The following is a 16600-nucleotide window of genomic DNA, read 5'->3' as shown; positions in this document are numbered from 1 at the left end:
TGTATTCGATTGGATATAAATTTGAGGTGTCTTCTGATGATCAAGTCAAGATTGATCTGAAGCCTATTTCTGTTACGCCAGCACTTCTCTGATGATTAGATCACAAGACTGGGTCTCTCTTTTTTGTTAACATTTTGGAAAAACTGTGTTTTAATACTATATATTAATGTCTGTTTTGTATGCATTTTTATAGCCTTGAAGAAGTGTCGGCTATGAATTCTGTGTTGTGTTTTTAACAAAAGAATCATGAACAAAAGAATAAAGGAAGAATATGACTTATTTGACTAATTTGGAAAACGCTGTGTTAATGTTCAATTATTGATTTCTACACACTACTGTAAACTTTTGAAACTGTGCATGAAAATAGATGTATGCTGAGCCAGTCTGCTCTCTGTATTTTTGGTTTTCCAATTAGTGGGGACGTAGGAAGGTCATGTTCCCGGCTCTTAGCACCACATTCCTGATCTAACTACTACACACTAGACTGACTGGTGCAGGTCTTTAGTGTCTTGACCTCCTTCTTTTTGTTGTGCCTAGTTTTAAAAAATGTGCAGGTTTTCTAGGTTTCCCTAGGTGGCGGCTGAACTAGGTCCAAAATCCAAAGACAGCTGCACTGCAAAAAAAGGGTCAGTTGTCAGTGGAAAAATGTGATGTATCCATGTTGCATTTTGGGCCCTTTTATTATTTTGGGCAGCAGGCCTACCCACAGAAGTGTGGTGCCATTTTATCTGGAGATTTAGGGTAACACACATTACTAGAAAACGATCTATTACCAATGGCATTTCTCTGCATTTGTGCCTTTCAAATGTAAGCCAGTGTGAAAGAAAGAACACATTTTGAGAATTGCCCTCTAATTCACATGCTAGCATGGGTACCCACAAATTCAGAGATGTGCAAATAACCACTTCTTCTGAACTTCACATCTTGTGCCCATTTCGGAAATATATAGGTTTCTTTGAAACCTATTTTTCACTCCATAATTTACCATATTAATTGCCCTATAACCAGTACAAAATGAAAAACCATTGTAAGTTGCAGCTCACTTCTTGGCTCTGGGTACCTCGAGCTCTTGGAAAACTGACATCTCTAGGAGATGTAATGGTGCATTGCTTTTGTAAATCAGCCATTGCGACGAGAAGTCACAAATGGAAACGTTGCCACAAATACTATTCTTTTCTACTAATTTTCAATATTTTCATGTTTCAACAGTTATGTTCCTTTGGAAAACCTTGAGGCATCTACACAAATGACTTCTTCCTCAATTTGGAATTGTGTCCACCTTTCACAAATCTATACTAGCTAGGATCAAAAATGGGTTTCACATCGGTTTCCACCACAAACGGGAAGTAGGTTGAAAGCACAAACACGTGAAAAAAATGGGCTACCTCTTTGAAAAATGCCAAAACTGTGAAAGAAAAATAGGGTTTTTAATTCAGCTCTGCATGTTCCTGAAGGCCTAGAAAATGGCAAGTTCAGAAAGGCAAACCTTTTGCTGATGGCATTTTTAGGGATAAAAAAACAGACACTTTTTTTGCAGAGAGCTTGTTTACTATTTTTTCCAAGAACTCAAAAAATTTCTTTAGAATGCCCGGGATGTTGGGGGAAAAAAGCACACACATTTAGCATGGATAGCTTATGTAGAAAAAAGGTTATGGAGACCTAAGCGCAAAATATGTCAAATTGTCACACGACTGGATTGGGGATCCAAGAGGCTGGACACCTTTGGAAAGAGAATTTTATTTTCCACTAGCCTTGCACAGCAATCCGTGAACATTGAGTGCTTATTGGGCCATAATTTCAATACTAACTGGGATACGGTTGTGCAAGTGCTGCCTATGGTCTTGGAGGAGGCCTGAGCCATACTTTCCCAAGCTACTACTGGCAAGAGAAGAGCAGCAAACTTCACAATAATATGTGGATTGGATGTGAATCACTCGCTGGACAGAGCTATTGCGTCCTATTTTGAGTTCCAATGACACGCGTGGCTGAGGACAATTGACTTTTTAGGGGTTGTGCAAGCATCCCTTATGAACATGTCCTTTGCCAGTGCTTCTGGTGCAGAAAAACAGTTATGAACTGAGGTCAGCGTGCTAGGGTGGCGTCTATATAAGCATTGCACACCTCACTTCCGGCTCAGACGACACCACGCAGAGCCGAATAACGCCACCTACCAGCGCACTTTTATCATTTGCAGGGGTTGGCCACTTAAAGGGACTCTAAGTGAGCACATTCCAACTATCCTAAACGTTTTAGTGAAAAAGATTTTATGTGTCAAATTTGTTGAATTTGCCAAATGCTTGTTTGCCGTTGAGTGAAATGACTTGATTTACTATAACTTGTAAATCAAATATATCTCCAGAACCCTCCTGTGGATCTTTTTAATTGAGGTGTCTAAAAATACATATAAACATACAGTCTATTTCTATAAATTGGTGTAGGAATTCTTTGTTGTTTTGTCAATTTCTTCTTCAGTTTGTTTTGGTTCTGTTTAAATGCTTACACCTGTTCCTTTGTGTAAGCCTTACTGCTCAGAGCCACAGCTACTCGGGGTTGGTAAGTGCATTACACGGTGAGGTCGCACAACAACATGATCTATAATAAACCTAATTTCCTCACAGCTTTCACATATGATTCCTCTAGTCCCTTTATCGTGCCACAATGATACGTCAATTTGATGTTGACCTTCCTAATGTGTCTGCCTTTTGAGTTTTTTCATAGCTGCTTTCTGCCGCTTTTTACTTTGAAGTCTGTTACATAAATGAACTTCAAGCCTTGTTTCTCTAACTGCAGAATATGACCTTATTTCCTGAAAAAGTGTTTCTTAGGGCAAGTGCATCCTTTCTTTTGAAAGTGATGTCACCCTTCCATGCAGGACAGTACATCATTCTTGATATATTATTCTCCCCACCTCACCAAAGAAGGAACGCCATACTTCCTTGACCAGCCTCTTGCTCTTAATTTCTATATTGATAGGAATAACGAGTACTGCTTGATGATCAACTGTTGGTTGGTTTTGCGTGTGTGAATAAGTAAAAAGACAGACCAGAAGAGAACCTTATTCTCATGGATTTTCTTTTGCATCAAACTGAGATATACTTTGGTCAAAAAGGATGCTCCTGAAGATCTTAGGGCCCAATACACTAGACCATACTTCAACTATAGTTCTAGCTAGGTGTGTCCCAGTTTTGAACCTCTGCTAAAACTCTACAAGGGTTACCATCCATACTTTCACTAGGCACTACTGTATTGTCTCTCAGGTCCAAAAGTGAGGACATTTTTCCTGTCCTGTCCTGCAGGACTTCAGGTGCAAGTTCACTCCTCAGATTCACCTCTTTTGGAGTAGGGGCCCATTGCTTTGGTCCTGATTCAAAATGTTAGTAATATGTAGGTAGAAGTATTGTCAGCCAGTGTTCAGAAGGCTACAGGGCTACTGGGCTTCAACCACTGTATTTGAGGTATTTTGCCACTGGTGTCCTGAGATCCATCCTACTGAATAAGTTACTTACCATACACCCAGACAATCTGGGCCTTCAGACTAGTGCATGCTTCCTACCAAAGGTGGTCACTCCTTTTCATGTAGGCCAGTCCATCAACCTGCCTACTTTTTATGCCCCGCTTCAACCCTCTAAAGAAGAGGAGAGACTGCATCGTCTTGACTCAAAAAGAGCATTGTCATTCTACCTTGAGCGCACAAAAGAGTCTACGGTGAACGATCAACTCTTTGTGGGGTACGTTGGAGCCAAAAAAGGAAAGGTCTTATAGAAAGGGACCATCTCATGATGGATAGTGTTCTGCACCAAAATCTGCTACGCACTGGCCAAAAAGCAACCTCCTGAAGGCTTGTGAGCTCATTTTTCCAGGTCCAAGGCTGTGACCACTGTATTAGCGTGCAGAGTACCCATCCAGGATAACTGCCAGGCAGCAATGTGGGCTTCCTTGCACACGTTTATACGAAATGCTGCTGCCTTGACAGACAGGTCCGTTGAGATGGGAATTTTGCCCTTTTGGTCTGACTGGACTTTCTAGTACAACCTGTGTGGCAGTCCCACCTCCGGGGTGGTACTACTTTGGTATTTATTCTAAGGTACGGATTCTGCGTCTAGCAGTCTCCTTCAGATGGACAAGTTACTTAACCTTCTAGCTGGTAGAGACTCTATCCAGCCACAGCTTCCTTACCATAGAATATTACCAACGTGTCAGAATGGAGCAAGAATGTTTTGGAACAGTCCCCTTGTGCGCTGGTAGGTGGCGTCATTCCGCTCTGCATGGCATCTGGCATTATCTGAGCCAGAAGTGAGGTGTGCAATGCCTATATAGACGTCACCCTAGCACACTGACCTCAGCTCATGACTGTTTTTGTGCACCAGACTGAGCTGACCTCCTGGTAACAGCACAGAGACACAACAGCTGAGAAACCTGCTGGGGCAAGTTGGCAGCCCAAAATCTTCGACCTGCCATTAACTGCCGCCAGGCAGCACTAGGAACCAAGGCCCGATGCACATAGTTGTACCAGAGTTCGCTGAGTTGAGGGTGTCGCCGGAGTGTAGCTGGGACCCAAGATGACGAGTTAACTACCCAGAAAGGATTGGCCTGTAACCGCGATACTTGGTGACCACTAGTCTAGTGGCGAATGGACTTCTGCTAGCAATGAGAGGACTTTGAGGGACACCAACCCTGTGATCAAGACCGTCTCACTCCCTTTGTGGACTGAGGAGTAGTCGCAGCATGGCCCCCGTCGACTGTATCGCACCCACAGCATCCTTTGAGCGTCTTCGAGATCCTTCATCCCTGGCATCAGGACCACTTCCCTACAGCCCTTCTGATCATTGGCGGGCGCATTCTCCTTCTCTTTCTAGCAAAGAACATGCACCAATCCTATCAAGGACATGGAGTACACCTACCCAGATGAGCAGAAATGCAGACAGACCCCAGCATTTTACCTGGGTAACAAATAGCTTGTGGTACTGAGTGAGTACTGGACTTTGTCGTTTTCCTAAAATAGAAATGCCTCGAATTGCATCCATCACCATAAAACAATATTTGAGACCATTGATTTTGAACCAAACCTACTGCAGAGCAATGCACCTGCCAGCGATGAAGTATGCTCAGCATGATGGGCTGCTCTCAACATTCAGGTCAACTGCATCTATGGAGATAAATATCGAAACAGCATCACCAGCTCTAAATGTCTAAATGCCATGGAACTACATGATCTGTTCTAATCTATCTGTCCATCATCTTTCACTAGCAGTTGGTGCTAAACACAAAGGAGAGAACCACTGCATCGATAATGCCTATGCCACCACCTCACATGTTGTAACAAATTCTCCTAGGAAATACTGAGACTATATGACGCAACAGTCAAGGGGCGGATAACATCAGAAACCTTGCACACCTGCTGGAGATGTAATATCCTGGCCCATATTCAGTCCCTAGACACTGCCATTGTCATATCCTCCATGTCTGCCAGTCGTAATCTCAAAAGAATGGTACTCGGTCTGCCGGGATTGACTATCCCAATGTCCCCTTGATATGACCCAGGATTTCTTTCCAGAAAGTTTGTATAAAAATACATGACCACGAAATATGTATAACATTTCCTGTGGCCTTGCGACATGACTAGCACTTCATGGACATCGAGGGAAACATCTGGCCCAGTCAAACAGGAATAAAGTACGACTCATACATCCCCGTTTGAGGGCTGTGTCTACGTATTTTTGGGATTCTGCTCAATAGATTTATTTATTTTATTTAAAAAGTTTTATATAGCGCTGGCTGGACCCAGGAGTATCAGAGCGCTTTACAAGTTCTATCTAAGACTCACATTGATATTACAGCATTAGTACTTATGAGACAATAAGATAAACAATGTGCACATGTGTCGCATAATTTAAATGGAGCAGAACATGGAAGATCAAGGATTAAACAACAGATCGAAGAAGACAGAGTCGTGATGGGATGGTATAGAGCAGCATAAGGCAGAGTGGGAGTTGAGGGCCAGTGACCAAGTAATTAAGAGCGCCAGTATTTGTTAAGAAGGAGCAGCTTGAGCTCTTTTTTGAAGCGGGGGTAGTAGGGATTACAGCATAGCTCTTTAGGGAGAGCATTCCAGACAGAGGGTGCATTTCCAGAGAAAGATCGAGAGTGTGTAGTTTTCTTTTTTAGTAGAGGAGGGACAAGGGTAAGAGGGCTGGTGCTCCTCAATGCTCCGGTGCAGCCCGCTTTGTTGAGTTTTTCGGTGAGGTTAGATGGTGTATTTTGATGTAGGGCTTTGAAGGTGATGCAGGCAGTTTTATAGGCGTATCTGCCTTCAATCGGGAGCCATTTGAGGTCCTTGAGAACGGGGGAGATGCGGTTGAATCGTTTACAGCCAGTGATCAGCCTGGCTGCAAGGTTAAGTACGGATTTAATAGGGGCAAGGTGGATTTTAGGAGTACCTGTGAGGGTGGCATTACTGTAGTCAATTCTTGATAGGAACAACGATTGCACACCCGATTTAAAGTCATTGGTTGTAATGAAGGGTTTGATTTTCTTGAGGTGCTGGAGTATGAAGAGAGCACCTTTGGCTGAGTTTTATGTGGGGGGTGAGGCTGAGTTTCTGATCGATGCTTATACCGAAGGATTTGACAGAGTTAGAGATGGAGAGAGAGCAGTTGAGGGCTTTGATGTCAGAGATCCAGAGATGAATGGGCAGAGGGTTGTTTTTGGGAGAGAATAGAATGATTTCCGTTTATTAGGGTTAAGTTTGAGGTGGTTTTGATGGAACCATAGTTGGATCTTAGTCAAGGCATCATTGAGATGTAGGATGTCAACATGGGATTTGATCCTATAGTAAAGTTGGGTGTCGTCGGCATAGAGGTGGTAACCATATTTAGCTTGTTTGAGGATGAGGGCGAGGGGTTCCATGAAGAGGTTGAATAGGGTGGGAGAGAGAATGGAGCCCTGGGGGATGCCCATGGTGACAGGTAGAGGCAATTGTTGATTTTAATTTGTCGTGTTCTGTGTAGGAAAAAGGAAGTGAACCACTTAAAAACGATTCAGTCAGAGCCAAAACGGTTTTTGAGTATGCTGAGTAGGGCAGCATGGTTAACAGTATGAAAGGCAGCGGAGAGGTCAAGAAGAATGAGAAGGGAGGCTTCACCTTTATCTAGGGAGCGAAGGATGTCGTCAGTGATGTTGAGCATGACTGTTTCAGTGCTACAGCCGTTTCGAAAACCTGATTGGGAGGCGTCAAAGAGGTTGAATGAGTTGATGTGATTGTCCAGCTGGCGCAGGGCACATTTTTCTAGGGCCTTGGATAAGAACAGAAGGTTAGAGATAGGGCGTAGGTTATTTAAGTCAGTTGGGTCGGCAGTAGTGTTTTTAATGATGAGGGTAATTTGGCCTAGTTGGAGGGATGCAGGAACCATACCGGAGGAGAGGGAGGAGATGATGATGGAGGTCCAATATGGGGCGATGATGTGTTTTAGATCTTTAACTAGATGGACCGGGATGGGATCTCTGGTATGTGAGGATGGTTTCAACTTGGAGATGATGCTAAGGATATCCCTTTCTGAGACAGGACTAAAGTTAATCAAGGAAGCATTGTTCTTTCGCTGGGGGACAGTGGGGAGGGGTCCCGCGTGGGTGATAGTGTTGGAGAGTTGAGCAGAGTCCGAGGGGGAGAAAGGAATGGCAGGAATACGGGGAGAAAGTTAGGGAGGGGAGGTAAGTTGTGTGGGGGGGGTGGAACGGCGAAGGATTGGTCGATCTTTGTGATTTTGTCTAAGAAGAAGCTAGCAATCTCCTCACATTTTTCAACCGAAGCTGGAAGACTAGGGGGGGGGGGGCAGAAGTAGTTTGGTTTTTAATAATGTTAAATAGTTCTCTCGGTCGATTTTTTGCCCGGTCAAGTTGTGAACGGAAGAAGGATGCTTTTTCATTAAATATATGTTTTTATAGCTGGCCCCAGCGGCTCTTAGAAGGGTAAGATTAAAGGAGGAGGGCTGTTGCCTCCTAGTGCGTTCGGTTTGTCTGAGGACTCGTCTCTCATTGTTAAGGTCTGCATTGAACCAGGATTTAGATGGTTTTCTTTTTTGTAGTTTGAGCTTTTCTGGGGCAATTTGGTCAAGGACCTCCGCGATGGATCTGTTGTAATGATCCATAAGGTCATTAGTGCTGTGGGGGAGAGGAGTAAGTAGTAGGAGGGCTCTTATTTTAGTCTCCAGCTCGCCCGGGGGGTAAGGTGGAGATTTCTGGTTAGTTTCATTTGTTTCGTTGTATTAGAGGAGGAGGGGGCATGGAGCTGTTGATCGAGAAGCGGATGAGGTGGTGATCAGACCAGTCAATGGGTATAATGTTGGAGAGAAAAGCCAGGTCTTTTCTGGTGATGACTGCATCAAGGGTGGCACCTTTGTCGTGTGTTGGAGAATTGCAAAGTTGCTTCAAGTTGCTGATATCAAGTAGGTCATTAATAAGGTTGATCAATGGGTCATCTATTTTATTATAGTGGAGGTTGAAGTCCCCAAGGAAAAGGTTACTAGAGTTGGTAACCGCTGATTGAATACGAAGGTCAGATAATTCTTCGACAAAGGAGAGAGGGTCGTCAGGAGGAGGTAAATATTATGTAAACGAATCGAGGGGAGCCCTGAATAGTGAGTTCAGCACACAGATATTCAAAAGTAGTCAGGTCAGGGTGTGGGACAGGAGTGAGTAGAAGTTCATCTTTATAGATTATGGTGAGGCCCCCCACCAATTTTAATAAGCCTGTCTTTTCTGAGGATGGTGTAACATGGGGGTGCGAGAAGGTCAAGGATTGATGCTGAGTGGTCATTGAGTCATGTTTCCGTCAGAAATGCGATGTCAATGCTTTCACTGGGAATGGTCTCAGAGATTTCCGTAGCATGGCAGGAAGCTGAACGGCAGTTGACCCGCATGAGGGGTTTGGGGTCGGTCCTTTTAATGGGGGAGCAGGAGTGGATGGTGGTGAGTTGTTGCAGAGGTCTGGGTGATGTAGGGGAGGACAGGGTCTTACTTGTTCCTAGGATCACAGGGATAGAAGAATGAGGTGGGAGAGAATTTGTGGTTGGTGAGGGGGCGAGGTGGTTTAGATTAAAGTCAGGAAGAACAGTGGGGGGGATATGGTTCGAGAAGTGGGGTGGGATGCTAGGGCATTTACTGCAGGGCGACTCGGGCGAGGAGTTATCGAAAGCGGGAGTAGCCCCTTGGATGCGGGATGCAGGGTATGTAGGTAAGCTGTCCAGGGGATAGGTGTGACTGGAAGGATTCTTAGAGGCGAAGTCAGTTGCATGGCAGGAAGCTGAACGGCAGTTGACCAGCATGCAGTTAAGGGGTTTGAGGTCAATCATTTTTGTGGGGGAACAGGAGTGGGTAGTGGTGAGTTGTTGTGGAGGTCTGGGCGAAGCAGGGGAGAATGGGGTCCTACTTGTTCCAAGGATCACAGGGATAGATGAGTGAGGTGGGAGAGACTTTGTGGTCGGTGAGGAGGCAAGGTGGTTTAAATTTTGGCTTGAGTGAACAGGGGGGGTGGGATGGATCGAAACGAGGGGTGGTATGGTAGAGCATTTACTGCTGAGCGGATCGGGTGAGGTGATTTCGATAGGGGGAGTAGACCCTTGGCTGTGGGGTGAAGGGTTCGTAGGTAAGAGGTCCTGGGGCTAGGTATGACTGGAAAGATTCTTTGTGGCGAGGGAGTGTAAACCATTTTTGAGGGGGGAGAGTTCTAACACGATGGTAGAGAGGTGGAGTTCTATATTAAGGAGAGACTGAGTAAGAAAGGTGATGGGGAGGGAGGATGGGAGATCTAGTGGGGGGAGAGAATGGTCCCAGTTGGTCAGAAGTGTTGAATTGGGGTGAGAGGTCGTTGGGAAACCAGTTGGAGGGGAGAGAGGGGAGTTAAGGTTGCAAGGAGGCAGTGGTGTGGGAGGGTGTGAGATGGTAATCCCAGGAGTCAATTGGCATAAATGAGAGGAGAGGGGGGCAAGAGGGGGGTGCTGGGGGCTGTTAATTGGGTAACAGGTGGGATGGGTGGCGGGAGACAGGATTGGGGTTATTAATGGAGCTGTTGGGGAGTCGAAGGTGAGAGTTGTATGCCGATGGAGGTGTATTAAGGTGACAGTGGGAGGTGTATTAAGGTGACAGTGGGAGGTGTATTAAGGTGACAGTGGGAGGTGTATTAAGGTGACAGTGGGAGAAGTAGTAAGGCTGCTAGGAGAGAAGGTGAAAGGGGTAAGTTGTGCAGCTGTTGTGGTGTCGGGGGCAAGGGAGCCGGACGAGAGAGGGTTTGGGAGGCAGAGGGGGTTGAGGAAGAACGGGACGGGGGGAGGTAGTTGGTGCGGTCGTGGGAAGATATGTTTGTGATACTGGAGTTTCAATGTCAATTGGTGAGTCTGGGACCAGCTGGGTTGGAGTCAGGGAGCGAGGGGGTCACTAGCGTTATGGGGGAGAAAGGTTAGTGGACGAAGTAGGTGGTAGGTTATGGAATAATGAGCTGTAGTGGTGTTCAAAAATGGTGAGGTGGTTTTCGGAAGCTTGGATGAGGATGTTTCCAGATTTGAAAATAGAGATGTCGATTTCAGCAGGGAATGTGGGGGAAGGAGTGGTGGAAAGTTTCAGACCGTAAGGGATTTTACAGGAGTTTGTGATAGGAAGGTGGCGGAGAAAGATACTTTTCCATTTAGATGGGCGTTTAGTGAAGTAGATGTAGTTATTTTTATTGATGGAGGTATGGCTAAGATAGTTGTCCACAAATAAGATTTCTTGATGGCGAATAAGAAGTTTGTGTTTAAAGTTTTTCTTGCCATTTTTGGTAAGGTTAGAGGGGTAAAGGATAGACCAAGAGTTGGGTCCATGTTTCGTGACGTGTGAGTTCTGTAACAAGTGGGTAATGTTGAGGGATGGCATGATTGGTCAGTGTTAGTGGCCAGGGTGAGAGGGGAGGACTGATGGGGGGTGGATAGGGGTAGAGCACGATGTGGGTAGGGAATATGAGAGATGTGGGAATTCGGGGGGAATGACGGTGTAGAGGTAGTATTATCAGGGGGGTGTTATGAACCGCGGTAAGTAAAGGGTCGAGAGGGAGGCGATAAGGGGGGCGAGTGGAGGGGGGCGAGAGGAGGGGGGATTTTAGGGGGAGGTAGTGGGCAGGTTTAGTGTTATGAGAGGTGGTAGAAAGGGAGGTAGTGCTATTCAGGAGAGAAAGTGGTAGGGGGAAGTGGTGGGGGGGAGAACGAGATAGAGGGGGTTAGCAATGCTAGAAAAAGATCTGTGAGCACTAGAGGTAGACAAATCAAAGAGGAGCAGGGGGATGAAGACAAAGGTGCATCTGTGCGGGTTAATCAAAAGATGATCTAGGAAATGTTGAGAAAGATTAAAAAGTAAAATTAAAATTGAAATTGTAACGAGTCGAGAAAAATGAAGTTTGGGAGTCTAAAAAGAGTACATGTAGAGCATAGGTAAATAGCAAGGTTAAATGAGAAAATACAAAAACAGAAAGGAGGTAAACCATTATGAATTGCTCCAAAACTACAGATGTTCCCTCTGCTTATCTATGATGGGTTACCCAATGTCTCTCTCCCAGTCTTTATGGAATGGATACTTGATGACTTGTGTAGTTTCCTGAAGAGTGCAGTAGGTTTTAGAGAATAGGCGTCTCTTACCCTCAAATGTAGAGATCAGTTTTTCAAACAAAGTGAGGGACCTAGTGGCTGCTAATCCATTGTGTGAACGTAGTGCTCAGTGTTGGAGTTGGACATACTGGAGGTAGGTTTTTTCAGACATGTGGTGTTCTCGTTTACACTGCTCAAAAACTATATCCCGCCCTACTTGCAATGCCTAAACACATGGACCTACTGAGCTTCACACACAACTAAACACCTAAAGTGAACTCCATTTGATAGCATCCTCACATTTTCTCCCACCGTGGTTCAAGGTAAGTTATTTATGCTTAAAATTTCTAATACCCCTTATTTACGCTTTTCGGGACTCTGTTTGGAGGGGGATGCAAGGGTTCAACGATGTCAGACTTTACCTGTTTTTTTTTTAACATTTCTAATTAAATTATATACCTAAAAACGTTCACATAATTTACTTCAAAAAACATACATTGAACCTCTTGCAAAGTCACTTACCCCTGAAGTAATAATGACGGATTGGAACCTCTCGAAGATAGGCTTGATTGCAATTGAAGCATCCATGCAACTAAAAAACGAGAGAGAAGTCTATAAACATCACAAAAACCCTTCTCAGGTTCTGAAATGAAAAAACTCAAATGAAATGCGAAAAAGGTAACGTTTCACACCCACATTGGTGGATCTCTGTGATGGGAATGTTAATCGTATTCTCAACAGCTAAGATCTTTAAAACTGCTAAGACATGCCAGGAGGTCCAACAAGGTCTCAAAATACTTAAATATTTAGCAATAAAATATATAAAAATTTTTTTTTTTTACTTTTGATGATGCATTTTGTGATAGATACTTTGTCTTCTCATAGATTGCTAATTTTAGTGTTCAAAGTCTTTTATTATTTTAAGCAAAGAGAAATACAAACTGGTGATTATTTATAATAAGCGATACAGGCTAAAAATCTGTACATGTGTGGCACATCTAAAGTACATCGCAAGGCAGATACAGATCATATACCAAATGACAGAAGTGAGAAATCAAATAGTACAAGAGTGGGAAGGCATACAGCTGTACAGGACATGATATTCATACAATAAAATGCCAAACGATACATAAACAATTATAGCCTATAAAAGCCAAAAATATCCTAAGATTTAGAGTCTGAGGGGAAAAAAGCCTTATATCGCAAATATTACCGCAATTGCTAATCATAGGACAGAGGAGGGGAGGTATATTTAGGGAGGGAGGCGGGGAGTGGGCCATCTGCTTCATAAGTATATTATTAACTTGGCTGCTAAGGGGTTTTCCCCTCCTGTGCTGGAGATTTATGTTTCCCATTATACATGACGAGTTGACCTTGTCATGAGCACAGATTCAGTGTGCCTCATGACGAGTTCACCTTGTCATTAGCATGCAAGTGGTTAACAGTTTTAGAGAACCGGGCCAGTAGTGGTACAAGCCCTGGAGTCCTGAAAGCGATGTTGAACGTAGTTGTTCAGGGAACGTCAGACTGTACTTGAAATTCGTGGTGTTAAGTGTCCATCAGAATGCAACGTTATGTGCACTACGAAGATAAGACACCCAGGCCCATCATATGTGAAACACTAGGTGCTGAAAAGACTTTCACTCTGTGAAAATCACTTTAAATGCAATGGTTAAAAGTAAGTCCAGGAGTTGTGCCGACTGGACCTCTCCTCCCTTCGTCTCCAACCCAGATGAAAATCTACATTAAAGCACCACACTGCACAGTCCTTAAGTTTTTGTTTAGTTTCACTTAACATCACTGAATTGTACCCCTTGGGGCACTACTACATAGCAGCCCCCTCTCTCAGGATAGACTGCATACACAAATAGGTGACTCACTATGTACTGTTTTGCTGAACATCCTGGAATACTATGCCTCAACGCCAGTGCTCAAGAGAGCTCACCCCTATGGCCGTATCATTGCCTGATACCTTAATAATCACATTGGGGAAGCATAATGTGGAATGCATATGCTATACAATGACGTAAAGCATAGTACAACTGTTATCACTTGTAATGCAAACAAAGTTATGTGCTGATATATGTGAAGTTGATTGACTCAAACGCTAATAAAAATATGTTTGGGGAAAAAAAGAGTAAGTCCAGGAGTGACATGTCGGTCTTATCTAAGGTTAGAGGGGATATTGAGGCATAGGGACCCAAGTTTACCAAAGAGAAGGACAGAATTATTGGTACATGTTAGACTTTGGCATCTTTTGGCTTGTTTCTCCTGAGTTTTTGCTTTCTGACCTCCCGGTTTTGACTCTGTTTCTGCTGGCATAACGTTTCTGCGCACTTTTCGCACTGCTGATCAGTGGTAAAATGCAGGTGCTCCCTGTGTCAATTGTGTTATGGATTGGTGTTTTTGCGATTGGATATTTGATTTACTTGTTAGTCCCTAGTAAGGTGCACTGAGTGTGCCAAGGCCTGTGAATCCAATGCTACTCGGGGGCCTGCAACACTGATTGTGCCACCCATGTGAGTAGCCCTGAAAAGGTACCTCAGACCTGCCATTGCAGAGTCTGCACGCAGTTTGTAACTGACATGCCGACTTGGCCAGTGCACACACTGGCTAGTCCCTAACCTTCCCTTTTCTTACATCTCAGGCACCCCTAAGGTAGGTCCAATGTACCCCTGTGGGCAGGGTGCAGTGTATGTGAAAGGTAGGACATGCCCGAGTGAGTGTGGAATGTCCTGATAGTGAATAACAGCCAATTTTGTTTTTCAGTATTGCAAGGCTATCTGTTCTCATAGACGAGAATGGGCAGTTTGATTATAACATCTTATAATCCTAAACTGAACCAGGAAACAAGGTAGAAGTTATTCGAGTTTAGTATGCCTGAACTCAGAATGTTAAAATTCATCTTTTAGTGAAGGTGATTTTTACATTCTGTGTTTGAAAATATAACTTTTAGAAAGTAAATATTTTCTTGCTCAGTCATCCTGTGTGCCTCTGTTGGAATGTGGATTGCCTGTCTGGGTTTTGGGTGACAGAAGTCTGGGGAGCAGGAGTAGCTCCAGATAGTCTAGGTGGGTCAGGAAAGGGCTGAATAGGCCTAGGCTGCAATTGGGGATGGGGAGGAGATTTCCTTGCACCTATAAGGGCCTGGTCTGCCTCTGACAATGCCTTCTCCACCTCCTGCCAGGAAGACACACCAGAGAAGGCAGAACTGGTTCCCGCTGGGCACAGACACTCTCTGCCTAAGAGATCAAAAGATTTTGAGATATAAATATTAGGGCCCATGTGGTTCTGAAATTCTGGACCCTACTGTTGTCCCGGTATCGAGGTCCGATACCCGTGTCCAGAAACATCAACGTACCATGACGAATTTGGTGTTGACGAACCGATAATGATTAGGACATCATTCCTATGCATTTGCGTCATGGTCGAGGTATGCTAACACCCCTGAATCGTAGTTTCCGTCCCGACCCCTCAGACTCCATTTTGTAAACGGTATCCATCTTGTGTCTTGCCCTCATGATAAGTCAATTAAAGGTCGAGCTTGATCTAAAAGGACACGTCCACCTTCCCTAACTTCCCCCTGACCTGTCCCAACTGACTCCATTGCCTCCAGCCGAACCTGTTTGGGCAGCTCCTTGCCCAGTGGCCTAATACGATAGCATCAATGCATAACATGCCCCAAACCATTCACTACATCCAGATCATGTTTTCTACACACATACTCACCTGTCCACGCTCCCTGTTTATGGCCAGTTTTATGACTAGGAGGTGCCTTCTTCTATTGGGGCTTCACCGATATCTGATGGGAGTTCCGGGCTTGGCTGGGTAATCTATCACAAATTGGACGTCTAAAATACGGGCTTGCCTACATGACTTCGCTCTTTTGTATTATTGTAGAAATATGTGTATAGCCATATCATAAACTCAAGAATTCTTGCTTGCAGCTATTATTTTTGTATATAAGGAGAAGGCTGGTTCTGTAAAAACGAACAGTCTCCTGAGAACACATGACCCGTGTTTGTCGTGCTTCTAGGACACCTGTTACTTGGTAGCTGCCAATAAAATTCGATCTCTGACTGCGACTAGAAGACTCAGTGTTTCTGTGGTCCGGAACAAGGGAGAACTCAGAGGTCTTCAGGTGTTATCCCCTGGCACCAAACGGGTTCCTAAAAACCCGTTACCTCAGTTGGCGCCCAACGTGGGGCGGTATCAAGCGGCGACGGTCCAAGCCAGATGTTCGTGAGGAGCTTCGTGTGAAAATTCCAGGACGGCCAGCCACTTCAGCGACCCCTGTATGTCGACGTGGTTCCGAAGGTCTTTGCTGCGAGGTTCCCCGCGTCCCGACGGCTACGAAGGACTGCTGCCCTGACTATCGCCTATCTTCAAATACTTCAGTTAAGTATAAGTGGAGCGTCTCCCAGTCCTTAGTTTGTCCTTAGTTTTTGGTATCCTTGAGATACGCTTTGATTTGGTACTTGCAAGCCCCAAAGCCGAAGGACTTGTGTATTCACGAGAAATATCGTAACAGATAATCCTTTGAAGTTTGAAGCTAGACTAGTGAGCAAAGATGCCTGGTTTTAGCAGACTTGGAAACTTGTTTTGTCTTGGTTATAGTAAGGACTCCCGATTAGAGGATTCCTGGTCGGTTCCTCCGATTGGAACTCCAACATATGAGCTCTATGTAAAGCACGGCGTAGGTCCCATCACATATAATGAAGTGTGGATAAAATACACCCGCAAGGATGGTGTTTTAAAATGGCCCCAATATGGTAGTTTCGACTCAGAAATATTAGATAACCTAGAGGTCAAATTATTCAAGAGAAAAGCCCGGCCGGCGATGTTTGACTCTTTCCGCTTATGGCGCAAAGAAGCCAAACAGAAAGAAATAAAATTAGCAAAAAAGAATAAAAGAGGAATGTCGATGGTGCAAGCTGCCATAACATACAGGGATAACGAGGAAGAGCAGGAAAACGAACAAATGTTTAGGAGCA

General features: G+C 44.5%; 1 protein-coding gene across 2 annotated transcripts in view; it reads right to left on the bottom strand.

The window, feature by feature from the left end:
* Positions 1-16600, bottom strand: part of ERCC2 (ERCC excision repair 2, TFIIH core complex helicase subunit) — a 1411027-nt gene that overhangs the window by 328980 nt on the left and 1065447 nt on the right. For both annotated transcript variants that reach the window (XM_078660894.1, XM_078660895.1), the window contains one exon: positions 12129-12198. In XM_078660894.1, the coding sequence (XP_078517020.1) occupies positions 12129-12198 (70 nt within the window). The remainder of the gene's footprint in view (positions 1-12128; positions 12199-16600) is intronic.

Source organism: Lissotriton helveticus, chromosome 9, assembly GCF_964261635.1.
Source record: "Lissotriton helveticus chromosome 9, aLisHel1.1, whole genome shotgun sequence".
Lineage (NCBI taxonomy): Eukaryota > Metazoa > Chordata > Amphibia > Caudata > Salamandridae > Lissotriton > Lissotriton helveticus.
Note: the sequence above shows the minus strand (reverse complement) of the source record. Positions and strands in the feature narration are given on the sequence as shown.